This window comes from Thunnus albacares, chromosome 17 (genome assembly GCF_914725855.1).
Source record: "Thunnus albacares chromosome 17, fThuAlb1.1, whole genome shotgun sequence".
In the NCBI taxonomy this organism is placed as follows: Eukaryota; Metazoa; Chordata; class Actinopteri; order Scombriformes; family Scombridae; genus Thunnus; species Thunnus albacares.
The window spans coordinates 13,495,128-13,520,694 of record NC_058122.1 but is presented as its reverse complement, the minus strand read 5'-3'; the positions used below and the strand labels follow the sequence as shown (position 1 = coordinate 13,520,694).

Sequence of the window (25,567 nt, the reverse complement as noted above, 5' to 3'; positions counted from 1 at the left end):
AACAAAGATGTTAAAAATTCTGTTCTGAACAGAATAATTTGAAAACCAGTTGATTTTCACATCAGATTTTTTGGCTGACTGAATACTTACTAATGTACATTTCAGACTTCAGACCTCTAATCTTACTCATATCTTGTCTTTCATTGTTTACTTGGTTGAGAAAAAATGCAAAACTGTCCCCATGTTTCACTGATATCAACCTCTAAACACTGTTTTTTGTTTCTTCTCACTACTCTCAGGTGCCAACCTGGGCCCCCCTGGTAAGCCTCCTCAGCTGGAGGACTCTTACAGCCCCTACAACCTGATGTCCAGCTCTGAGTCTCCTACCAGCCCCCTGGTCCCCCCAGACAGCTGGGGGCAGGGAAAGAGCAGCAGTGACAAGATGGCCAATGGGACCAATATCAACTGGCCACCAGGTTAGGAACTTTCGCAGTATTAACCATTAATGGTTTCTCAGCTTCTCAGCTGTTAACGATTTTGTGTCATCTTGTTACCCCTGTTAGCAACCACTTGGCCATTAAAATACTTCTGCTGTATCCCTCACCCTCAGTGTAGACTTTTCCACCTTGGTGAAAGACAGTATTATTGATTTACTTGGTCAGAAATAGCAAAACTGACAAAAGTTAAATGATAACTCTGTAGCAGAGCACGACAGCTGGTGCACTGATGAGTGGATAACACAATTTGGAATAGTGAATAATGTTTCTATTACTGAAATATGACATATAATTACACAGGACTATTATCGCCCCATCTATTAAGTAGAATATGATAACTATCAGTTAACCTCAGTAAACAAAAACTGACACCTGGTTACTAGCTGGTTGGCAACTACCTGCTAATAACATATTTTACATTATCAGTGGTTAATATTTACATTATGCTATAGTTACTCAGTTTATTCTTTGTCCTTGTGGTAAGAAAAAAAAACATTTGCAAACTTTTTAATTTTGATTTTCAGAGTTCTGCCCTGGTGTACCATGGAAGGGCCTCCAGAATATCGACCCCGAGACTGACCCCAACGTGACCCCCGGCAGTGTCCCGAGTGGGCCCACCATCAACACCAACATCCAAGATGTCAACCGCTACCTGCTGCGAGATAGGAGTGGAGGTGAGAGCAAGGTCAAATGGGTTTAGAGCAAGAGCTACACCATTTAACGTGCAGAAAAATTCTCTGTGCTTTCTAAGTAAGATTCTCTGTTTTTCAGAGATCCATTTGCCCTTGATTTAAAAAAGAAATTGAATAGAACAAGCTGACCCCCCAAAGCTGAGTACTGCGAGTGCGCTAAAATGTCTGACCTTATCTGCAGCAGCTGCTGCCACCAGAGAGAGCCTGCTTCTTATTGTTATTTTCTTCATTTTCCTACTTTTAACTGCCTCTGAAATCATTGTCATTTACGCAGCTTATACTCTACGTGTTATTCTCTTTTCTTCTAAATAACCTTACTATCATCATTTTTAGTGCATTTTTCCTTTATTCCATTTTCTCTCTCTGCTATTTTTTCCTTATTTGTTTTTGTCTGTCTATTTGTTTGTGTTGCTGGCATCGGCTCAGGCTCCTCTCCCACTTCATCTCAGAACGAGGCTCTGCCTCCCTCCACTGATTGGCCAGTCAGTGCCTACACTAGCTCGTTCAGTCTGTCGTCCCCGGAGACAGACGATGCAGGTACATAGTTTGTCCATAACCCTCTCCCCCAACATCGCAGTGGATGAATAACTGCAGATCAACATTATCCTTTCCCTCCTGTTACTGTAATACCCAGAGCCTCAACCATTCACTGAAGAACCGCATCTCTCCCGTCCATTCAAATCACTGCACCTGATTAAATATGACTCTCATTTGAGCTCTCTCCCAGTCAACTTTGCCTCTCATGCAGTGTATATTTCCCCTGTGGTGTTAGTGTATCCTCTTCCTCCTTGTGTGTGGCATGGGAAGTGTGAGACAGAGGAGGGTGTAGCTTGTTGTTTTCCTTGATGTATTGTGACTGTAGAATGTGGACTGAACTCTAACCCACTGATCCGTGTGAGTAGAGTAAATGTCTCTCTCACACATACCATATAAATATATATATATATATATATGGTCATGTGGGAAGGGATTTATGCATTATGCTCCACAGACACACGTGCATTAAAGATAGCCAAGTGATGCAAAAGTGATATTATTACTATTATTTTTGTTATTAAACAACAGCAACAGAAGATAGATTTATACATAAAACATGCCATTGTGCACAGGGTGTTTGTGAAGGCATGTTTTACCGAGTTGGTATATTTCCTTATGCTGATTACTTATTATTAGCACCTGACAATACAAAACTTTTTTGGAGAGGAATAAACAAAACTTAAAAATGTTTAGTTGTGTCATAGATATGCAATTATTGTTGGAGTCTTCACATCCAGCCTTGTACTCTCCTTTGGACAAATATGAAAGAACTTTTCAGACTTTTTATCGAGGCATTTGAGCATTAATTTTGCTCTGCAGGACCCCCTCCTGTGGGGGCAGGTGTTTTTTGGCCATTTGGTTCCACAGGCCAACCTTACCCTCCCTCTCTTCCATCCAGGTAAACTGTCAGAGATGAAATCTACTTGGTCTCCAGGCCCTATTTCTCACAGCCAGGCTTCGCTGTCCCACGAGCTGTGGAAGGTCCCACAGGGCCCCCGGAGCAGCACCACGGCCCCTTCCCGCCCCCCGCCTGGCCTCACAAACACCAAGCCCTCCTCAACCTGGGGTGGCAACTCTCTGGGTCTGGCCCAAGGCTGGAGCAGCTCTTACACCACAGGTAGTAACATTGTGAACTAGTTAAGGAGCTAGGCACCATGCTCCCCTCCTTAATTGCTTCCACCTGTAACAGTAACCTGCTGCAACTTTTGAGAATTATCTTTTATTTGTTTATTTATTTATTTATTTTCTACAAAAATTGGCAAATTATTAGTCCACAGGGTTACAAGGTTAATACAACAATCTATCTAAGCTCCACCATCAGTCAAAGCTATAGTTTTTTATAGTTTCTGAACTTTTTCTTATATCTTTTTGCAAACATTTTGTTTATCCTGTATTATCAAAAGAAATGGCTTCAAACTCTAAAGAGAGCAGGAAAAAATGTCCTAAAATGACTGAGTGAATATATTTAACAGTCTTCTTAGAACATCTAGCAGTAAAGACAAACAGGATGCAAGCTTTTTATGTGAAAATAATGGACATAGAGGATAAATCAGATAAACTGAAATTTACTGAATAATAATTTAACCTAAATTATTATTCTTATGCTGTTGTGAAGTGTAGGTTGTCTTAAAGTCAGATTATGGAGGCATAGTGTGTTAGTGCATAAGGATATGAAGTTTGCAGTATGAGTATTGTACTCGAAGAGAAAGAGACACTTTGATGTGGCACACAACCACAGGCTGGGGTACAGAGTTGGCAGAATTGACAACGCCTTAACCAAATCTTGTGGTTGAAAAAGTGCCAACTGACACGGAGTGGTTTTTCTCTTTTCACCACCTGAAACACCTGTTGAGTTTTAGTAACTGATTTTGGTTTTGACCTTCATGCTAACAGACCTGTGCCTTCCCTCGCTCTCTCTCTCTCTCTCTCTCATACTCAGCAGGTACCACATGGAGTACAGACAGCTCCACCAGGACCAGCAGTTGGCTGGTTCTGAGGAATCTTACTCCACAGGTAACAGTTTCTAATCCGCTGCTCTTTTTTAAGCCCTCACAGTTTGAACTTATGCTTTGAACTCACTCTTTCTGCTGGTTTGTTTATGTCCCAGATTGATGGTTCAACGCTGCGTACGTTGTGCATGCAGCACGGCCCCCTTATCACATTTCACCTCAACCTGACACAGGGCAACGCTGTGGTGCGCTACAGCTCCAAGGATGAAGCTGCCAAGGCTCAGAAGTCCCTGCACATGTATGTCTCTTAATGGATTGGTTTGAGATGTTTGGCTCAGTTGATTTTTGTTTATGAGATTTAATCATTAATCATCAATGTTTTTCCTTCTATCACCGCCCAGGTGCGTGCTCGGGAACACCACCATTCTGGCAGAGTTTGCCGGGGAGGAGGAAGTGAATCGCTTCTTTGCACAGGGCCAGTCACTTGGCGGAACAACCAGCTGGCAGGCCAATCCAGGCACCAATCAGACAAGGATGGGTGGGACCGGGTCTGGAGCCTCTCACCCCATTGGTCACTCACCCCACTGGAACAACAACAACGGCAGCAGCAGCAGCAGCAGTAGCGGTGGGCTGGGAGCAGGCGGAGCAAAGACAGGCGGAGAACTCCTTTGGGGTGGTGTGCAGCAGTACTCCAGCCTGTGGGGACCCCCAAGTGGAGAGGAGGGACGTGTTATGGGGAGTCCCACCCCAATCAATACGCTGCTGCCTGGGGACCTGCTGAGTGGGGAGTCCATGTAGGACAGAAGAGCCCAGACTAAACAAATACCAACAGGAGCAAAAACCTTTTGTTGCAAATCAGTGTGGAGATAATCAGTGTGGGTGTTAACGGTGAAGGGAGAGACGAGAGGAAGACGAGGCTACATCCTCGCTGCTCACCCTCGTCAACCTCCTCTACTCCTCTTTTGTTTTTAATGACATTTCAGTTGCAGTTCTTTTGTGAATCTCAGTGAGAGATTTTGGTCACAGTGTTCAGCTTTTACTTTTGGAGACACAGGAAGAAGTCTTTCATTCAGAAAAAAAAAAAGAAAGAGAACTTTACAGAAATGAACTTTTGAGAACTCGCCGTGTGAAACATGTACTTTAGTCAAACTGACACAATGACGAGCTGCCATCTTTTAACTTGCGTAATCCCTCTCTGCCTTTTGAGGCAATCATACTGCACCTCAGAGATCCATGAAAAAAGGCATCATTCCCAAAGTAAAAACCCTTCAATCAGAGTGGTTGTAGAACTTTCAGCTGGTCCAGACTCAACATTTGTTTCTCTCAGCACTAATATTAGCCTTAACCTCTTTCCTGCCCTGCTATCCTCACTCACTCTGTACTTGGTGAAGAAGCATACGGACACTTGCACACCCTTATTTCTGAGCCAGTGAAACCTGAGTGGAGAGTACATGCTGCTGCGGCTTAACATAAGCAACCACAGCTCACAACTTCAGTGCATTTTTTGCAAGCAGATTGAGTTCCCCACACAATGCTCAAAGGGAATGATGCAACTCTGTTCGCCTCGTTCAAGCCATTTATTTTTGTAGTGTTTTTTTTTTTTTTTTAATTTTCTTCTTGAACCATTGCAAACAAAGTTAAGAAATGATATTATTCAAATGTGTCTGTCAATCTTACGTGGTGGGGTGGAGTTTGGGGTCGTCGCATGTACAGTTATAGGTGTGATGGACGACAAAATGAACCACTGCTATTACTATGGAACTGTAAAGACAAACACTTCAATGCACCTCAACTCATCTGCGGGCAAAACTCGCAGTTCGGTCTCAGTCTCGGACCTTCTCACTGATGTTGTGGAAAAACCTCAAGTCGTAAATGTTTCTCGCCGGTGTGCAGTCAATGAATCCCCCCCACTCCCCCCCCCCCCCCCACTCACCCCTCGCCCCTGCCCCCCACCCCTACTCGCTCCACGCGCAAAACAACATTTCAAGTGACGTGCAATATAAGCCACAGACTCTACCGTCCAAGCACCCTACCATGACCTCTCACAGAAAGAGAGGAGACTATAAGGAATGATTGAACTGCAAAAACTCTTATCTGCCCTGCACCCCCATCCTAAAACTGCCACTACTAACCTTCATCCCCCCTTACCCCCCCCCCAAGAGTGTGTGAGCTCAGGAGAGTAGCAAGCTGGTCTTCAACCATCTTTTGTCTGAAATACAAGGACGTTCACACAAAGCACTTCTTCAGCCAGCCTACTCTCCACACTTATGCCAGTGACTAGTTTTGGGGGAGAGGGAGGGACAGGTGTGTGTCTCTGTGTATGTATGTATGTGTGTATGTATGTGTGTGTGTGTGCGCGCGATTGGGGAGAAGGCATCAAACCAAAACGAGAGGAGCCTGTTTCCTTTTTTACGCAGAAGACCAGATGACCTTTTTTTCTTTTGCCCAAATTTGCGTCGGTGGAAAAGGATGAAGCAAAGGATACCGGTTTGTGAATAGGTGGTCTATCATAGCACTTAGCAAGAGCATCGCAGCTCATTATACCCTCAATGCCAACGAATAGAAGAAAGGAGAAGCAACACTGGCAAATAAAAACTGAAAAAACAAAGACAAAAAAGCAATCTGCTTAGTGGCTTCTCTATATACTTATTTTTTAACTTAACATGGATGTGAAGATTTTTTTTTTTTTTTTTTTCAAATCCTTCTTCCCTCAAGTGGATGGGACCAGGAAGGATGTCAAACATGGTAGCAAAGTGAAGGGAAATACAAAGAAAGAACTGACTCAACTGATGATGGGTGCAGCAGGGAAAACACCCCCAAAGCACCCATCCTCACCCTCTTTATCAAAGTAAATATCACTGTTACATTGCATCATTTGAAATCTTTAGCCTTGGCGTCTGGAAAGGCTCAACGTGTTTATGTTCTACTGGGTCCAGCAGGGAGGATCGCCATCTCTATCGTCCTTTTTTTTTTTTTTTTTTTTTTTTTTTGTCTTCTTTCTATCGGAGGCCCTGCCAACCTGTGTGATAGTGTGGCCACTGAGTGCCTGTCTGCTGCAGAGTGCAGTGCTCTGCAGCAGCCCTCACCCCGCCCTCCCCCTCTTTCGCTCGCTCGCTGCCTCCCTGCAGATCCTTACAGACTGGCTTCCCTACTCCTCCTCCTCCTCTTCCTCCTCTTCCTCCTCCCATAGGCCTCAAGGCCAAGAGCAGCTCTTTCAGAACTGGCCCACCTGTATTAAATTTACTACTACTGCTGCGCCAGAGTCTGTCCTCAGCAACCTCCACTTCCACTCTCTCTGTCTCTCTCCTGCAAGGATCACTTTAGCCAGAAATGGAGGCGTTTAATGTGTTTTTTTTTTGTTTGTTTGTTTTTTTTTTCTTTCTTGGGTTCACTTATGGAATTGCCAGTGTGCATTTTTTATTTTATTGTTGTCATGAAGTTTGCTGTTATTGTTGCTGTTATCATTGATGATATAGTTAATGATTGTTTTCTGATGATGAATTCATGGCTTTTTTTAATATTGGTCTTTATGCAGTGTTCAGCTTCTCTCCTGCCCCTCCCATCGCCTCCTAGGCAGAACCGGTCTGTAGTTTAGAGGTACGCCTCAGCTGCGCAATGAGGTCTGGATGAAAGGCAAGGTTGTACGAAACACTGCAGATCTCCGGTCAGACAGTAAGATTGAAGAGTCAAATCAAATCGGAAAGGTAGTAAATGGTAAATGGACTGCATTTATATAGCGCCTTTCTAGTCTTCCGACCACTCAAAGCGTTTTACAGTACATACCACGTTCACCCGTTCACACACACACATTCATACACTGATGGCAGAGGCTGCCATGCAAGGTGCCTGCTCATCAGGAGGAGTATCCAATCATTCACACCCACACACCGATGGCACAGCCTTCGGGAGCAGTTCGGGGTTCAGTATCTTGCCCAAGGACACTTCGACATGCGGACTGGAGGAGCCGGGGATCGAACCGCTGATCTTTTCTGATCAGCGGGCGACCCGCTCTACCTCCTGAGCCACAGCCGCGTGTAGTCAAAAGATTCTCCAGGATAGTGAGCGAGGTTCCTCTGTCCATCCTGGGGCACGCAACCTCCACGCTCTATGTTGTCTCATAACACACACACACACACACACATCCTTTTAGTGTTGATGAGCCTCACTCACACTGGTGCTTTATGTTTAACTCTGGGAGCACTCAGTTACACTTAGAACCACCTCAACTGATAAACAGCCTTCCATTTCTATGCAAAAGACAAGGAGGTGTTCGTTCACAGCCATCTAGAAAAAAAATCACAGCCATTCCCCACATCTGCCAATCGTCATTTACCTCTCAACCTTTACTACCAGGCAGCTTCCCTTGAAAACCTCCCACCCCCCCTTTGGAAAAAAATGAAGGGGACACTGAAAGAGTCTCTCTTCAAGGGTTTAGTCTCCCACTGTGTGGACAGAGCTACTAGATGACACTAAATGACCTGCTGGAGGCACTAGTGGTTGGCAAACATTTCTTCAGTCTTGTGCCAACTGATCTACAAATTTCTACTTCCACCTTGCCATTATCCTAATTTATCTTTAGCGTGACGAGACTTAAGTTTCTTTTGTTGCTGCAGCGGCGTACATCACAAGCTCCAGCTGTAGGAGGCTCAAGGAGTAGAAGGGCAGGACAGATGAATGGTGCTGCTGGTCTTTCACCAACAGGGGACTGGAATTTTTGGCTGCAGGAGGAGGGGAGGGGGTGGTCCCTGTATGTGTCTGTGCACTGTTTATGGGTCACATCGGGTACATCTCTTTAAAAACCAAAAACATTATCTTTTTCTTTATCATCAAGGTTTTTTCGCAAAAACTAGAAACTACAAAAAAAAAAAAATGTCTGTTTCAGCTGTGCACTCCAAAGCTGAGATGCCTGTGTTCTGTTTTTCTGCAAGCTGCCGCCTACTCGCCCCGTCTAGGCTCGTTCTCTGGGCCACATCTGGGGAAGCTGTATCCAGGAGGCTCATTCTGGACCTCCAACCTGAGGGTTGTGCCAGCTAATATATACAACAGGTCATTTCTGCACATCTGGCTTTGGGGTCGGGGTCCAAGCAGGGACCCAACGTATCAGCAGAAACAGGGACACACCTCAAGTTCGGTACCAAGTCTTAAAATTTAGGGGATTTGCCCTCTTCCAGAGTCGCTTTTAGACTCGTGTCATTCAACAAAACAATCACTATTGCCTGTGTTGTTTGTTTGTGTGTCTGTTTGTTCCTGAAAACCTGCATTTACTCCACACTGGACTTGAATCAAGGAACTGGCGTTGAAGTGGGGAGTTGAATAGAGTGGGAGGACGGGTGACTGGGACGGAGGTCGAGTCTCAGATGTGCCCTGGATTTCTTGGCGCAGCACCAGCACTGAGAGCCCCGCCCCCCTCCCACACCCCTCACCTGCACTATTATCTACCTGTCTAGTGTTGGAAATCAGATGCTCTCCCTTTTTTAAAGTCACACGGACTCAAAGGAAACTGGAGCACGAGCAAAATATGCTTCTCAATCATGGATCAGACAAGGGTCTGGGGCAGGGGCCCCAAAAAGAGTTGAATTAGCAAATCTCTCTTTAAAAAAAAAAAAAAACAAAGGCCTGGGTTGAATATGCACATGCTAGTTCATATACAGTATACATCCAAGAGTACGTACGGGTGTATGTGTGTATATGGCTAGATCTCTCTGTTTTCCACTTAACCTAAGCCCTTTCCCCCTATGCCCTGGCTTCAGCCCTTACCCTGTGTATCCTCCTTCGACATTATATTTCCCAGAAGACAAGATCATAAACATATCAGAGTAATACAAAATAATGAAAACAAATACTTGAATCAAAAGAAGCGCCAATAATGTAATGTGAACACTTTTTGTAGTGGTTTTTTGTCTCATTCATACACTTCAGAGATTTTTGATAGCATCGGTTCAGAGTGAATTAAATTTGAAATACGAGTGTTGTTGAAAACAAAGATCGATTATCAAGGCAAATTTACATCTGTTGTATTTGAGTGTTTGCACAAGGCTGCTTGTACTGTATGTTGTATGATTGAATGTTTTAGTGTGTGCGTGTGTGTGTGTGTGTGTGTGAGGTGAAAATATGTGCGAGAGCTCGTGATTACAGCGGAGGAATTTCCGCCTTGTGTTTCTTTTCAATTCAGTATACTTTTGTTGTTGATTTGTTTTGGTTTTTTTTTTTTTTTTTTTTCTTTTTGCTTGTCAAAAATATATTCTGATGTTAATTGTTACTAGCCTCTAGCGTTGCACTGAGTGTCGGCCTCACCCCTCATCCAGCTAAACGAACAACATGATACAAGTACTGAGGGGAGACGGGGACAGTTCACGTGTAAATGTTTACTCAAGGACTAAAATAAGTGTGTTTTTAAAAATGTAATGTTTATCTACCTTAGTGGCTTTCATTGTGGAATAATCCAAGAAAGTATGGATCATATTTGAGTATTGCACCATTTTTCAGACTATAAACCTAAAAAAAAAAAAAATTTAAAAAAAAAGAAAACTGAAAAAAAAAAATCACATATGTATAAAAAAAAATGCAGCAAAAAAAGTATTTTGCAGACCTGTGGCCATAGATTGGGGTAGAACGACTTCTGCTCTCCCAAATCTGAGCAACAGAGAGAGTGAAGGACAAGACATCAGACTGAGCCTTGGCTTCTAGGGCTCACCTCAGAGGTGCCTACCTTTTTGGTTTGTTAGCTTTCGTTCTGTTTTCACTTATGTTCATTTCACTCATGTTGTCGTTTGTTTTCCTGCAAGGCCACTGACAGTTTACAAACACTTAGTTTATTTCTGGAGTTCAAAAAAAAAAAAAATCAGCGAAACAAAGGAATTATACCATGGGAATGTTGGAAAAAAGAAAAAAAAAAAAGGACAAATGCTTCCATTTTTAAAAAGTGCAACGCAACACTTCACAGAATGAAGATTTATTGTGCTACTTTCAGAACTCTGGGATTGAACAGTGTTGTTTTGTTCTGTTTAACCTTCTTTGTTCTGTGTTAATGTTGATTTCATGGACTATCTGAAGCCTGTATGTTTTATGTTGATTATATATATTTTTCCTTTATAAAAAAAAAAAAAACAAGAAAAAAGAAAAGAAAAAAAAAGACATAATTGCTCACTATCTTGCACACACACGAAAAAGTGGATCTTGTCTCAGGAAGGCCAGGGTTCCAGAGTACCAACTCCACGCCATTTTAATGTACATTTTTATGATGAGTAAAAAAAAAAAAAAAAAAGAGAAAAAAAAGAAAAAAGGATGATTTAAAAGAAACAATTCTAAGCACTGAAAGTTATGGATTTCAGAAGAAGAGAAAATACCTTTTGTTTCTAAATCCGTAGCAGTTACATAATAACCAAATAATGGACTTTAAATGAAAATGGAGTGCTTTATATATAAATCTATATATTAAAATTGCTTTACATTTAAAAACAAAAATGGTCAATGATTTTGATTGTTAAAAAAAAAAGAAAGACAGTGAATAACATGCAAAATGCTGTATGTTTGAATCTTTATTGTGTTTTCTTAATGAGGTCCCGTCCTGACTGAATCAGGAACATTGTGCATTACTCTTTCTTTCCTCTTTCTCTCTCTCTCTCTCTCTCTCTTTCTATCTCTCTCTCATTCTCCCACAGCGGGTATTATTAATAGATAAATCAGACTTTTGTGGAACATTTTTCACATTTGGAGGATGTTTATAAAACATGAGCTGGTTGTAAAGGATCATGAAACTATGCACAAGTGTTTGGGGGGAGGGGGGGGGGTGGAAGATGGGGGGATTTTATGGCCGACTTCTAAGTGGCTGATCTATTGCAGGGGTTTTTGGGATCCAATGTGTTGTACTGGTTTTTTTTTTTTGTTTTGTTTTTTTTTTTTTTTTTTAAGGGGGTGGAGAGGTTATTCATGTCAAGCCCTCCGCCTCCAGCTTCCTTCCCCTGATTCAGATTGACCTAGCGCTACATCGCCATGCTGTGTATTCCTAAAACCAATGAGCGTCTCACTCTTTAGCACTGTGGGATTCTAGCCTGTCACCCTCAAGGGTTTTTTTTGTTTGTTTGTTTTGTTTCTCTCAGTTGTTATGTTGGGATATCGGAGGGTGGGATGGGGGATTTGGGATTAGGGCTGCTTTTTTTTTTTTGCCTTTTTTTTGTTTTGTTTTTTGAAATATTAAGTAAAAATGTCTGTACTGAGATTTAATGAAAAGTCAGTGGCTTGTAATGTTTTATTTTTTTTCTCTCTGTATATCTCTTTCTCCTCATAGAATGTGATTGTTAAATGACATGCACCGAAACAAATTATTTCATGAACTATGGAGCTTCTTTCAAATATTAATAAAATAGCATTTTTTTCTTGGCTGTTAAAAATGTGCCATTTGTTTATTTGGTGTTTGTCTCTATGCGTCTTCTTCGCTCCACCAAACCGAGGTCTTTCTTCTTCCCCCCATGACATGATGAAGTTATTTGTAGCTCCAATATCAGATATTTTCCATTGAGCTGGTTTCATTTCCTCTGCGTTTGCTGCACCATTAGTCTGATGCCAGACGTCACATCAGGCTCTGAGGGCGAGCTGTCTGGGACACGCATAGTAGTTGTCCTCTGGTTGTCTGAAGCTGGGGTTAGCGTAGATGGGGAAGTTGACTTCCTCCAGGTGTGAGGGGGCCTCGTGGTTATTTTGGGGGATTCCGGTACTTTGCTGCTGCTTCCTGGTCATTTCCTCATAGATAGGAGCAGAAAATTGTGGTGTGTGATTATGCCTCACCTTCACCTATAACACATTAAGAAACCAGTTTATATTCAGAATAGCATTTAAACACATTTTATATTAACTGTTTATATGTATCTGTTAGTTTTAACTTTTATATTTTGTTATGGTGACTTGTAATATTAACACAACAGGTTTGTTGAGGCCTGGTCAGCAAAATAATACACAACATAGTGAGTGTACACATTTACAGGAACACTTTACAACACAGTATGCATGCACTAAAACACTGATTTGGTGAAGTTCATTATATTTGGGTTTTTTCAGGGCTGCAGTTGTTTTTGACGGACCTCGGAGGTCATTTTTGAGTCTGTAGTTTGTTCCCTTTAAGCAGATATCCTGCTGTACTAGTAATTCACTTCATATTGATTTGTAGCATTTTGTGTGACTCATGCACCGAGAATTCCAGCATTAATAATTAGGCCTCTTTGTTTAGAAGATGCCTTGAAAACTCACTTGCTAACACAAACATTTGTCAGGCCTCTATTAAAGCTGACACACTAATTGATATTCAGCTTCATATGACTCACTCATCTTTGTTATTTTATAATTTAGGCTACAGCGGATGCAATTATGTAGCCTAATGAGACAAAGAAGAAGACAGGAAAATTGTGACACAATGTTTCTTCACTATTTAGCAAACAAATAGCCTCATAAATAACCTATCGAGTTAAATCTGCATCACTGCTTTGTAAAATATTAGTGGAAGTGTAAATACTCACACATCTCTCTATAGCCAGCCAGCTGAGCGTGAGCAGAAGAAGCACAACTACTGCAAAGATGACCAAGAGCAGAGGAGGGTAACCGGCAGAGCACTGGCATGTCCTCCCTGCACCACCGACATGCACACCAATACACATTAAAATCTGAACAGAGGTTTCAACTGCAGCAAAGTACTGTGAGGTGTTTCAATCACATACCTGATGTCCCTTGTACCAACAAGAAAACTTTGTGAGTGTAGAGGATGATCTGGTCAGAACTGTTCTCTCTGTAGCTCAGCTCCCACATGTAGAGCCCCATGTCACTGTGCTTCAAGCGGGATATGGTTACATTGACCGGCAGGGAGTCCAGTCCTCCAGAAAGCTGCAGACGCCCCTTGTGCTCCCGGTGGACCTTGAGCCCCCTGCCTTCATCCATGGACAGCAGGGTCGTCTGGCTCTGGGCACTGCGGTGGTACAGGTGGAGACCCGTCAGGCTGCCGTGTTCCTGCTGAGGGGAGCAGGAGAGCTCCAGTGACTGATTCTCTGTCAGACTCTTAAATATCATCTCTGCATAGGCTGGAAGAGAAAAAATATCAAGTGTCAACATCATGTAAAAGTTTAACCAAAGCCACACAACTGTGGTCTGATGAATGCCTTCCAATAAATGAAGCGTGGATGTATAGTGTAAACACATTGTGCTGGAGAGAAATGGTACAAAATCAGCAAAACTGACAAAAATCAGTTTACATAGTTTTTGTAAGTTGTGAGTAAAATGTCCCTCTTACCCTCAAAGAGCTGAATAAAAAGCACAATGCGTGCCAAGCTCGTCTTCATGGCCTTTTCAGTTATAAAAGCACTGAGATTATACCAAAGCTAAGTCATAATGTACCCCTCCTATTTCCTACACACTTGTGAGACCTCTGTACAGCCTAACTGTATTTATTGTTCCTCGTCTCAAAGCAGGAAGATGACTTCAAAGCTAAAACTGCCGTTAAAATGCAGCCGTTGGTCTTGTGCACACCCGGATTGTCTGAGTTTTTAAGCACGCTATCAGGATTTTAAAGACTTCAGCTGCTGTATGCAATAAGTATAAACATATAAAATCAAACTAAACTAAAAATCAAACTCTCCTCAAAGGTTTTACCTTGTTATATGTTAGTGATATCAACTGTATCAACTGTTTCAGCACCAAAATACTGAAATCTAATGTTGTCTCGAGGGCTCTGTTTCATAATGTGGGTCACGTTATGATATAACAAGTTATGTCTGGTGTGTACAAGTGCAGTTGAGAGACAGATCAGACACCTGATAGAAGCAGAACTGTAAGCCCTGGTTGTTGATATTCAGTGGTTTAAATAGATCCTCAGTGCCTCGCTGCCTCGCAGCCTCACAGGAAGTGGTTTAGTACCTACACTTTGAACACATATTCATTTTAGTCTAAATGCACTGACTTTCCCGTTTATTAGGTAAAGCAGTGCAGTAACTTGAGACTTGTTGATTCAACTTCATGCTCATTGTTTTGCTCATTGAAGTAATTTGCTCATTGAAGTCTGCTCTCATGTAGGGTTGGACAAAACATTAAAAACATTTCAAATAGTAGAGTCCAATATACCACCAACAACTGTACAACAACTGTACATTATTGCAAGAATGTTGCAGTAGATTGAACCTAATAAACTAGGATCTTTGTGAAGTCATTTAAAGAGTTCATGGTGCTGCAATGTAAATCTGTGATCCAAATGTAAATAAAACGATAATTCAGAAAACAGGATTAAAACCTGCTTTCACTCTGAAACTGATTAATACCTTTTTTTATGCACAGACAAATACGAGACAACAAATACACACAAGTTAAAGGTTTGTTTACAGGTCAGACTCAATGATTTCATATGTTATCTGTAATTCATATAATAAAAAAATACTGATCCATACTTCCACACATGCATACCAGCATATTAACAAACATTTTTAGCAGTTAAGCTGTGAGGGTTTTTTTTTCTCAATTTGCTAAATAAAAACACACTGTTTACTTTTGATAAACATGTCAAACTGGAATTTGTAGTGTCATTTTTTTTGGGGGGGGGCAACACAGATAGCAGGATGAACATCTAAAGTAGATCACCAACATGCAATATTCACTGAATCCCTGCTAGCTGTGCACTGCATTTCTGTAAAGCATTCTTCTGTTTTTAACATGTTGATGAACTGTAGCTTGATTAAATTTTCACAGAAACAAGCAATGTTTATTGAAATATGCTGGCAAATGTGTGTGATTTTTTAATATAGATATCTGGTGAAAAAAAAAAATCCCCTTTAACTCCAACTAATCAGACTTTTAACTGAGAGGAGGCTCAGTGGGTGTGTAATTGAAAGCTGATTCTGATTAGTAGACAATTGGATTCAGGTGCTTTTCTGCTGAGCCTGTGATTGTCTGCACTAGTTTAAAATGCTCCACTGGTTTGACAGTTTAGTTACCTTGTGGGTCAGAGAGAAGTGTTTGCATTCTGAACCAGTTTGCTGTTTTAAGAGACATTTATGGAGCCCTTGTTTTTTGAGGTTAACCTCCTTGTTGTACTCTTTTTGTCAGGAATCTGTGTCAGATCATCTTTGGCTTTTCCGCCTGAACATTTCACACAGCATGCTTCATTTCAAAAACCTCAGCTTACAGGGAGCCAGAGCTCCAAACACACTGCACAGCAGCACCTGAAGGTTCTGGCAGGGGAACGAGAGAAGGTGAACACGGTCAGTGTGACCTGCCATCCGGACTTATTGGAGATTGTTATCAAAGCTGACATGTTTGAGGTTGGAGCTCCTGTTAATGGGGATGAGTTGCGCCTTGGAGTTGAATACAATGAATTCTGTAGAGCTACAGCGTCTTCAGGAGATGAATACAGAATTGTTGTTGGACTACTGGACTGTGGCACCAAACACTGGGTAACAATGAATTTATTGCAATTGAGGCATCTATTGTATTCTATAAATTATAGTTCTAAATACATCTACTATCCACAGATAACTGATGACTCTCTGGTCTACACGAATCTGCTCATCTTCTCTCCTGAGATGTCGCCTGATGGGGTGATTCGAATGGATGAGGCTGTAATTCCAATTGAGTGTCATTATGAAAGGTCTGTTTAAGTTTAAGTGCATTTTACAAAATCTCTGGGCAACACCTGCATTTTAAAATGCTGCTCTTGTTTCTCAGGAGGTACAGTTTGTCCAGTTCTTCACTCACGCCGACCTGGATCCCCTTCATGTCTACTCAAGCTGCAGTGGAAACCTTGGAGTTTGACTTGAGAATCATGACAAGTGGGTTAAGTTGACTTCTCAAGATGTTTTTTTTTTGTTGTTGTTGTTGTTGTTTTTTGTCTTGTGCTTACTACATCCTGATTTTTTTTTTTTTTTTTTTTTGTGCAGATGACTGGCTATATGAAAGAGGCTCTAATGTGTTTTACCTCGGCGAGCCCATCGGCATCGAAGCCTCTGTCAGAATTGGACATCACATGGGGCTCCGAGTATTTATAAGCAGCTGTGTGGCCACACTCTACCCAGACATATACTCTAATCCCAGATACGACTTCATTGAAAATGGGTAAGCACTCAACACACTTTGTCAGCTGTAACTTCATGTTAAATTAAAGCACACATACAGTAGTTTTGACCTTTCCCCTCTATAGGTGCTTGGTTGACTCCCAGCTTCCAGGTTCAAAGTCCCACTTCTTACCCAGGACACAGGATGACAAGCTCCACTTGGTCATTGATGCCTTCAGGTTCCACAATGAGGACAAAGGAGAGGTGAGGTTGCACTTAAATGGCTTAAGTCATAATTGCAAAAGTATATGTACAATTTATTTTCAGAGTTGCAATTTCTGTCCTCACAGCTCTACATCACATGTCACCTGAATGCTGTACCAGTAAATGATGCAGAGGCACAAAATCAAGCATGCACTTTAGTAAATGGAAGGCAAGTGTTAACCAGTCTGAAATGTGTCACGAATTTACACTCTTACAACATGACCAAATGTGTGCTGAAAAATGATTGTTTTCAGATGGCGGTCAGCTGACGGTAATGACTACTTGTGTGGGTATTGTCAAGGCCAAAATGAAGTGGGCCAAACCCACAGTAAGCCCAGCAGCTCTGGCAAGTTTGCTCCTCGTGGGTTTGGGAAGTCAAATGAAGCTGAGACTTCCTGGAGGGGTGGACTGAACACCAACAAAGGTAGAGGTTCTTGAACATCCTGATGAAAATGGATACTTCTATATCAGTCATATTGTGGCTCTAGGACCAGCCAATATAATAAGCAAATCAGTACATGTGTTTCACCATTAGATGTCAGGCTTCACACATGGTTTTGAACTTGCAGTAACTATAAACATTTGTCATGCTTGAATTTTTGTCTTGCTTTTGCTAGTGTGGGAGCAGGAGGCAAGAGTGGGTCCAGTGTTGGTCTTGCCAACCAAGAAAAGTGGGCCTCTACCTGTGGAGGATCTCCCTCCAGTCCTCCATAAAATCAGCAGACCTACTCTGTATGGCAGTCAGTGGAAAAGTGGTATAAGCCCCAGAACTGGTACGATTTGGACTTTTTTTTTTTTTTTTTTTTTTTTTCTTCCTCCCTGAAGGATTTAAGTGTAGTAAATGGCTCAACAATAAACATCTATGCTACACTGTATTTTCATCTTAGATCTGGAGAAGGGACTGCTTCCTGGTCCGCCATCTACCTCAGACCAGGTGGAGGATTTGACTGTTGCTTCTGAGCAGAAAAAAGATGGCTCCCATGTGGATTTGGGCAAAAGCAGAACAGATCCAAAAGGTTAAGTGTGAAAAGATTTCACTTAAAACTGCACTCTAAATATGTGGCGATAACACTTGTTTCTCTAATTACAGAAGGAGACTCAGACAATACAGTCACAACTCCTGAGGTCACACTGAAATCGAAAGCAGCACTGGACACTAACACCACCGCAGCCCCCAGTGACCTCAGCCCCACTATGCAGTTTAAGGTGGATGTGACGACGCTGTCAAATGCAACTGCTGCAGAATCTGACCTTTTGCATACAAATGAGAGATAATAAACAATTAAAACTACACTTGTTTGCTTTTTGATTTGACTGCACATTGGACCTGATGAATTGCTTTTAAGGGCTGAGAGTATGTAGAGAAGTTAAGTTTATATCTATTTACACTGTTAGCACTGTATGGAGGCAGCCACTGCAGAAGGTGTTTGTTTTTTTTGTTTTTTTTAAATGCAGGGTCTCAAACTGAACCACACAACTGTTTCACTGAATTAAAGTCTTGGTTTTGAGTTGATGTACTGGTAAAACCTTGACCTTTTGAAAAGGACCCAAAATCCTACCCCCTGCATCACTTGAATTCAAACACCTGAGTTAATGGTGAGTTCAAGTGATGAACAGTGTGTGGGGAATCTTTAGTTTTCAGATAAGGGGTCCTGCACACCTGTCACTGAGGGTTTATGGTGTGCAAGAACTCTCAAAATACCAAAAATTGAAAGCACACAAGTAACTGAAACAATCACTACCAAGAAATATAGTTCTATTGGTTGACAAGAATATAAAGCATGTTTAGTCTAAATATTGTCTGTTCTCCCTGCTGTACACTGTAGGAAACAATGATTGCTTATAGCTGTAAATAGGGGTATGGATAACAATCTATTGGTGTATTTGTCTCATTAGAGAAAACATGTTTTTGTACTAGTCATACACTATCCTGCCTGGTACTGACAACATTGTTCTCAGCTGTGATTTCAGATCTCGATTTGAACATTTTGGTCAGTCAAAGCTGTATGAGAGTCTGGTCAGAGTACTCTGACTATTACAACAAAAACAAAACCATTATCTACAGTACAGTGACAAAGTGTCTCTTCCCAAAACTTTTTCTGCAATTCACACTGATTCACATAAATTGTAAATTCCAAAAAGTTTGATCAAAAATGATCAAACTTCATATTGAAGATGTACAATAATGTCATGCAGCAACATAACTTTGTCAGTCATGATATAAAAGATGAAAAAGAAAAGAAAGAAAAATGTCGCCAATAATGAGATAAAATGGGGAAACATTTACAATGAATATCAGTTATCTATGGATTCAGTATTTATCAATTTCACTATTGATACACAAGGAAAGAGCATCAGTGCACATGTGTTCCAGTACAATGTTGAGTGTGGACCAATCATATGCAGGTAACTCAGTGTGACTGCAGCTTTTTCTAATTCTGCCACATCAGGTAATTAGTAATTGCAGCCAGCTGTCCTCTCCATGTGATTTGATTGGTCTGAACTGAGGAGTATTTAAGATACTGGGAGAGTTACCTTGAGTGTTTAAGTCTTCTGCATTTGACTTCTTAAATCACCATCACTTAACTTTGCTTTACTGTGTTTCACATTTCCAGAAATTGTCCTGTTGTTGCAAACAAAGAGGACAATGTTGATTGCGAGTCACACAGTTTCTCTGGCGCTGCTGCTGTTATCATTTGCCTTTGTTGTTGCAGATGCCATTCGATCTTTGAAAGATGGACCCATGATCGATCCTGAGGGAAGGGAATATAAATCTGCTACATTTAGAATTGACTCTGAAAACATCCACGGACCACAACTCAATGACGGATCCACTGTCCGTGTACAATGCACAGAAGCATCAATGATCATTCTGGTAAAGGCTGACCTGTATGGAAATGGGCGTCTTGTGTCTCCGGAAGAGCTTTTTTTGGGAGAAGCGGAGCATTCAGAGAGCAGTCAGTGCCAAGCTGCCCCTGCTAGTGACACTGAATATGTCATAGAGGCTGGACTTCAAGACTGTGGGTCTAACTTAACTGTAAGTTGATCATACTGTGTCATATGCCACATTGATGGATTTATTTGTGATCTTTTAAGTAACCCTCTGTTTCTCAGTAAGTTGCTGTTTTGATATCCATGTCTAGATAACTGAAGACTCTGTGATCTACTCAAACGAGCTGATATTCTCACCAGTTTCCAGTTATCATGGCATTACAAGGATGACCCATGCTGTAGTTCCTGTTTCCTGTCACTATAAAAGGTATGTACATTTCAACCATTATCTTGTACAGAGAAGAAAGTTTTGCTCAAGGGCTGCTTCATAATGTCTGATGTGTTACTTACTGGGACAGGACACACTTTGTGAGCAGTAGCGCTCAGCAGTTGCCCCTCACGCTCTCAACTTCTGCAAAGTATTCAACAGGGAACTCTGCTTTCTCCTTAAAGCTGATGACTGGTACGTGTAGACTCCTGCATTATTTTGTTTTTCCTTAATACACGTTCATGTAATGATGTCTTTGTCTACATATAGATGACTGGACAAGAGAGATTTTCTCCAGTGTCTTTTACCTTGGAGACGTCCTGCACCTCGAAGCATCTTACACTGGTCCTGATCCAGGACCAAGACAACTCTTTGTTGACAGCTGTGTTGCCACTCTGACACCTGATGCAGCATCAGTCCCCAGATACTACTTCATCGAAAACAATGGGTAAGAGTAGCTCAGTGTACAGTGCGACACTACAAATTTTCTTTTGACTGTATTGCTGAAACTGATTTTTGTTAGGTGCCTCACTGATGCAAAAGAGGAAGGATCAAACACACTGTTCCAACCCCGAACGAGGCCCAATGCACTTCAACTGCAGCTTGATGTGTTCCTGTTTCACCAGGATCCGAGGAACTCAGTGAGCCACTTATGACCACCATAATTTAAAAATTATTGGAAATGCTCCAAGGTTGTATAATGACATTTCTATGGTCTCCTGTTTAGATATTTATCACATGCCAACTGAAGGCTTCTTCTGAAATGTGGAAGAGCAGCCCCATCAACAAGGCCTGCAATTATGTGCATTCAAGGTGATTTTTCTTTTCCCTTTTGAATATGACCACCTGGGAACTGCTCCTTCCTTTACCATACAAAGTTTTGTACAGGTTTAGTAAGCCTTCAACTCCACCTGACACATAGTGGCACATTTCAATAAGATGCGTTACAAGAAATCTGTGAGAGACTCTAATGTAGCAGTAAATCTTTCAACTGCTTGGAATATCTAGTGGCTGATGTTTAATCCATCAGAATATGTTGTCACTAAAAGTCCTTCATTGTAATTGTTGAAACTTGCCGACAGCTGACTTTATTCTATGTTGCAAGAATCATAAAGAATCTGAGTCATAAAAAGCTGTAAGATCAACTTGTTAAAGGGTTCTTAAAAGAACTTTGCTGTCATGCACTGCAGCACAGTGCTGTAAAATTGTCAGTTGCAAGTACACGTAAGAGATATTCACAGTTGGTTGATTTATAAAATTTCTATCACTCTAAGCTGAAAAGTACACAACAAAGAACTTATTCAAGCAGTTTAACTCAGGCTGAGTTTTTCAACTTTCTGTAATTTCAGGGAACAGAAGAGTACAGCTAACTTTCCTGATATGTCATGCACATGTTTATAGGCTTACTTTGGTTTACTAAAGTGAGCATCCCTGAAATCCAAATTTATGTTTGAACAAATGGTAATCAAAATTAATGGTGTTCCTGGAGAAGAGTTGTGAGATGTGTTTTACTTTTGATGAACTTGAATTGAAGCTCTGCACCTTGCTGTGTGTGCGTTCCCAAAGTTAGAAATTGTACTACACTGATGAGATCTGTCAATTTAAAGTGATAGAAGAGAAGAGTTCCCAAAGCAATTCTGAATAAAGTTGATATTTAGTTATACCCAGATTAGCTGTTTCTCTCAAAAATGCTAAAACTGTAAGAGAAAACAATGACAACCAGAGAAACTGCAAACTAACTCCAAACTACATGTTTGGTAATCGCATGTTATGACAGCTCACAACTACAGAATGTGTCTTATGTGTAAGACAAAGTCCATTAAATCAAAATACTGATAACAAAGCATACTCAAGTATTCCTTTCTCTTCAGATGGGAAAATGTAGACGGAAATGATGACGTTTGTTGGTGTTGTGACAGTAGGTGTCATGAAAGTTCTCCAAAAGGTAAGTATGCTCTAGAGCTAAATAAGCATGCAGACAAGATCAAAGTGTTTCATTAGTAATGTTGTATACATTAGATTTAGATTAGGCTTAAACAACAAATTACACATAAACAATAAATCAGATTCCAAAGCAATGGAATTTTTTTTAAATATTATGACTTATATGGATTTTACTCAGCATTTCACTGGTCCCATCCATAACATGGACTTATTGTTTATGTATCCCCCATTGTTGATGTGGCTATGCCTGATAATTTTCGTGTATTCTTTTTCGGTTTTAGCCTGAACAGCACAGGCTGAGGTTGCAGCAAATTTCGTGACCTGAGTAGACAGCATACCAGCAGTTATTTTACCCTCCTCATGTAACGATCTGGTAAATTACCTAACTGCCAAACTTATATCAAATATAGATACTGTTGACCCTGTCAAACAAACAAAAAAAGCCAACCCCAAACAGAGAGCCCCCTGGAAAAAATGTCAAAATTACTAAATTAAATCTTTGTTCGTGTGGCAGAAAGAAAATGGAGAAAGTCTAAATTACATGTCTACCATGACATTTTCCAGGAGCATCCTGGTGTGTACAATAAGGCATCAGAAATGCTAGACAAGCTCATTTCTCCTAACTGATTTGTGATGATCTGAATAATCCAAATATCCTCTTCTCAACAATTGACCGTCTGATTAACCCTTTCCTCTTAGACTCTTGTGATCTTTCCTCCACATCTAGATGTGAAGAGTTTGCAGCATACTTCAAGGATAAGATAACCACCATCAGGTCTAGGTTACTCATCTTAAGTGTGATAGCCCAGAATACCATACCTCACTATGTGAAGTAACCCTAGAGTCTTTTGCCCTGGTTGGTGCTGAAATGCTCCTGAAGGTGGTATCACAGCTTAAGCCCTCCACTTGCCCTCTTGATCCCATCCCCACCACCTTTTCAACATCAACAATTTTTAACTGTTTATCAGATGAGAGCCAAGCTATTATTAACTATTCTTTGCAGACAACCACACTTAAGACTGCTATGGTGAAACCCTTCCTGAAGAAAAATAACCTTGACTCATCTGTACTCAGCAATTTTAGACCAATTTCTAATTTTCCATTTTTGGGGAAAATTTAAGAGAAATTAGTTTTTAAGCAGCTAAATGATTTTCTTACCTCAAACTACATTTTTGAAAAATTTCAGTCAGGTTTTTTGGCCCATCAAAGCACAGAAACAGTTTTGGTAAAGGTTGTGAACAATCTTAGAATTAACTTAAACACATAAAAACTCTCCATCCTTGTTCTCCTTGACCTGAGTGCAGCATTTGATACAGTCAACCACAATATTCTCATAGACTACATAAATGTGTAGGCCTCTCTGGCACTGTTCTTAAGTGGTTTACATCTTATTTGCATCTCCTCTAAGAAATATGTCAACTGTGGCATACCACAAGGCTCGATCCTTGGTCCAGTCCTTTTCAGTCTTTATATGCTGTCCCTTGGCAATGTCATCAGGAGACATTGCATCAATTTTCATTTACGCCAATGATATTCATCTCTATAACGCTATGTCTCCTAATGACATGAGCCCTATAGATGCCCTCCACAAGTGTATTTTAGACATTAATGCTTGGATGACTCAGAACTTCGTTCAGCTCAACTAGGATAAAACAGAGGTATTCATCATTGGTGCAGTGGCACAGAGAGAGAGAGAAACTGACCTCTAAATTGAAGTCACTGACACTCCCAGGCACCAGGCTAAAAACCTAGCTGTCATCCTAGACTCTAATTTGACCTTCGATGCACACATCTGGAATGTGATCAGATCTGCCTTTTGTCATTTGAAGAATATTGCCAGACTGTCTATTTCTCTCTCTGGCCAATACTAAGAAATGAGTGCACGCTTTTATCACTAGTAGACTGGATTATTGTAATGCACTCCTTCAGCTGCTCGTGTGCTGACCAGGACCAGAAGGACAGCACACGTTACACCTGTTTTTAAAATCACTGCACTGGCTACCTGTTGGTTTTAGAATTGATTTAAGATTCTTTTATTGAGCTACAAACCACTAAATGGTCTTGCTCCCGACTACTTGTCTGACATGCTTTTAAGGTATGTACCCACTAGATCCCTGAGGTCCTCTGGTAGTTGGCTCTTGGTTGTTCCTAGGGTCCAGTCTAAGACCCACGGTGAGGCCGCTTTTAGCCACTATGGCCCAGCCTGTGGAATGGCCTGCTGGAGGACCTGAGAGTGTGTGGATATCTTTAAAAGAAACTTAAGTCACACCTTTTTAGCCTAGATTTTTATCTAGTGCATATTTATTTCAACTTGCACTTTTACTTTCTCATATCTTTTTTATTAGTTTTATTATACTATTTATTTTCATTTAAATGTTATTTAAACTCATGCTCTTTTTAACTCTTTATGTTCAGCACTTGGAGTTGCATTTGATGCATAATGTGCTATTTAAATAAGTTTGACTGTTGATTTTATGGTCAACTAATGCTCTTGCAAAATATTTTGACTTTTTCAGATATTACAGTCTGTGGCACTGCGACTATTGGCCCTTTGATGATTTTCCCAAGCAAGTAGGAAAAGAACAAATATCTGGACAATAAACAGTCAAATATTTCCCTTGGTGGTGACATTTAAAATGATTCATACCAGATTTACAGGACATAACACTTTTGTTTTAGATACTAAAGAGGTTCTGTATGTCCTTTTTGAAAATGTAACTCCATGAGATAGACCATAGAGTTTGATGTGCAAAGACTTCAAATGGGATTGGCTCAATGCGTGAGTGGTATGACAAATTGTTATGACAAATGGTTGTGCAATGTATTTCATATAAAGTGTTGCCTAGAGTAATTACAGTTCACTCAGAACAAAAGTGAAATCACATCTCCTAATGACTGTGTACAAAATCAACACATTTCTATCTTTTGTATCCTGTAAATGAGTATAATGAGAGGGTGGATGTTATCATCAGTTTTATTCTCATCTTTCTAATCACCTGGCACCACCATGAGACAAGAGTTTTATTCCACCCACACATCTGGACAGTATTTTGGACAAGGTTCAGTCATTACACAATACAGGGTTGCACAATGAAATGCAGTTGTGGCCCCCTCCGCACTACACACACAGAAATTGTATTAACAGATACTCAAATATATATTTTTTAAAATTTTGAATAAAACAATAAAATACAAGAAAGTACATAAAAGTAGCACTAATTTTCTAATGAGCATTAATCAATGTTGCTTTTACAGAAGCAGTAAGGAAAGGAAACTTAATGGTTCTCTCCTCCCTCAGAGAGTCCTGAGCTTTCTTTCAGCTACTGGAAGCCTTTTAGTTGTTTGGAGTGTCCAGCTTAATACTTACTTGGGTTCTGTTCACCCCCAATGATCAAGAAAACTTAGGAAGGAAATTTCTCCACCCAACACTCTTATTCAAGTTAAATGTCCAAAAATGTCAAGTATA

The 25,567-nt window shown here is 40.8% G+C and overlaps 4 protein-coding genes across 9 annotated transcripts in view; 3 read left to right on the top strand and 1 right to left on the bottom strand.

Moving 5' to 3' along the window:
• The window catches only part of LOC122966301 (trinucleotide repeat-containing gene 6C protein-like), a 44,408-nt gene extending 38,870 nt beyond the window's left edge, over positions 1 to 5,538 (top strand). For 3 of the 4 annotated variants that reach the window (XM_044330384.1, XM_044330386.1, XM_044330387.1), the window contains 7 exons: positions 240 to 416; positions 962 to 1,111; positions 1,556 to 1,666; positions 2,565 to 2,783; positions 3,606 to 3,679; positions 3,774 to 3,913; positions 4,017 to 5,538. In XM_044330384.1, coding sequence (XP_044186319.1) covers positions 240 to 416; positions 962 to 1,111; positions 1,556 to 1,666; positions 2,565 to 2,783; positions 3,606 to 3,679; positions 3,774 to 3,913; positions 4,017 to 4,413 — 1,268 coding nt within the window. In that variant the 3' untranslated portion in view covers positions 4,414 to 5,538. The remainder of the gene's footprint in view (positions 1 to 239; positions 417 to 961; positions 1,112 to 1,555; positions 1,667 to 2,564; positions 2,784 to 3,605; positions 3,680 to 3,773; positions 3,914 to 4,016) is intronic. The other variant, XM_044330385.1, reaches the window with a different exon arrangement.
• Positions 5,539 to 6,541: 1,003 nt separating this feature from the next.
• Positions 6,542 to 16,839, bottom strand: LOC122966305. 2 transcript variants are annotated; one of them, XM_044330393.1, is made up of 4 exons: positions 16,754 to 16,839; positions 13,323 to 13,679; positions 13,125 to 13,231; positions 6,542 to 12,405 (listed from the first exon to the last, which is right to left on the bottom strand). In XM_044330393.1, the coding sequence occupies exons 2-4, from the start codon at positions 13,666 to 13,668 to the stop codon at positions 12,190 to 12,192; spliced, it is 669 nt and encodes a 222-aa protein (XP_044186328.1). In that variant the 5' UTR covers positions 13,669 to 13,679; positions 16,754 to 16,839; the 3' UTR covers positions 6,542 to 12,189. The 2 variants fall into 2 exon arrangements, with proteins under 2 accessions (XP_044186328.1, XP_044186327.1); XM_044330392.1 differs by lacking the exon at positions 16,754 to 16,839 and adding an exon at positions 13,889 to 15,475.
• On the top strand, positions 15,567 to 18,191 carry LOC122966303 (zona pellucida sperm-binding protein 3-like). The gene is made up of 10 exons (XM_044330388.1): positions 15,567 to 16,037; positions 16,116 to 16,231; positions 16,309 to 16,412; positions 16,521 to 16,695; positions 16,781 to 16,898; positions 16,985 to 17,067; positions 17,153 to 17,322; positions 17,516 to 17,671; positions 17,786 to 17,914; positions 17,989 to 18,191. Exons 1-10 carry the CDS (start codon positions 15,639 to 15,641, stop codon positions 18,171 to 18,173), a joined length of 1,635 nt encoding a protein of 544 aa, XP_044186323.1. The 5' UTR covers positions 15,567 to 15,638; the 3' UTR covers positions 18,174 to 18,191.
• Positions 18,192 to 19,419: 1,228 nt separating this feature from the next.
• Positions 19,420 to 24,715, top strand: LOC122966304 (zona pellucida sperm-binding protein 3-like). Of its 2 annotated transcripts, XM_044330390.1 has the most exons (9): positions 19,420 to 19,935; positions 20,042 to 20,157; positions 20,249 to 20,352; positions 20,428 to 20,605; positions 20,681 to 20,798; positions 20,885 to 20,970; positions 22,029 to 22,102; positions 22,829 to 22,876; positions 24,618 to 24,715. In XM_044330390.1, exons 1-8 carry the CDS (start codon positions 19,546 to 19,548, stop codon positions 22,864 to 22,866), a joined length of 1,104 nt encoding a protein of 367 aa, XP_044186325.1. In that variant the 5' UTR covers positions 19,420 to 19,545; the 3' UTR covers positions 22,867 to 22,876; positions 24,618 to 24,715. The 2 variants fall into 2 exon arrangements, with proteins under 2 accessions (XP_044186325.1, XP_044186324.1); XM_044330389.1 differs by lacking the exon at positions 22,829 to 22,876.
• Positions 24,716 to 25,567: the final 852 nt, after the last annotated feature.

Bases quoted from the DNA above. Each gene is read 5' to 3' on its own strand.
- LOC122966305 (XM_044330392.1), bottom strand. From the start codon at position 13,937: ATGAAGACGAGCTTGGCACGCATTGTGCTTTTTATTCAGCTCTTTGAG. The intron at 13,680-13,888 runs GTAAGAGGGACA...TTTCTCTTCCAG, and splicing joins TTTTATTCAGCTCTTTGAGG to CCTATGCAGAGATGATATTT. The intron at 13,232-13,322 runs GTATGTGATTGA...TCGGTGGTGCAG, and splicing joins GTTGGTACAAGGGACATCAG to GGAGGACATGCCAGTGCTCT.
- LOC122966303 (XM_044330388.1), top strand. From the start codon at position 15,639: ATGGAGCCCTTGTTTTTTGAGGTTAACCTCCTTGTTGTACTCTTTTTG. The intron at 17,068-17,152 runs GCAAGTGTTAAC...GATTGTTTTCAG, and splicing joins TGCACTTTAGTAAATGGAAG to ATGGCGGTCAGCTGACGGTA. The intron at 17,672-17,785 runs GTACGATTTGGA...TTTTCATCTTAG, and splicing joins TGGTATAAGCCCCAGAACTG to ATCTGGAGAAGGGACTGCTT.
- LOC122966304 (XM_044330389.1), top strand. From the start codon at position 19,546: ATGTTGATTGCGAGTCACACAGTTTCTCTGGCGCTGCTGCTGTTATCA. The intron at 19,936-20,041 runs GTAAGTTGATCA...ATCCATGTCTAG, and splicing joins ACTGTGGGTCTAACTTAACT to ATAACTGAAGACTCTGTGAT. The intron at 22,103-24,617 runs GTAAGTATGCTC...TGACTTTTTCAG, and splicing joins TCATGAAAGTTCTCCAAAAG to ATATTACAGTCTGTGGCACT.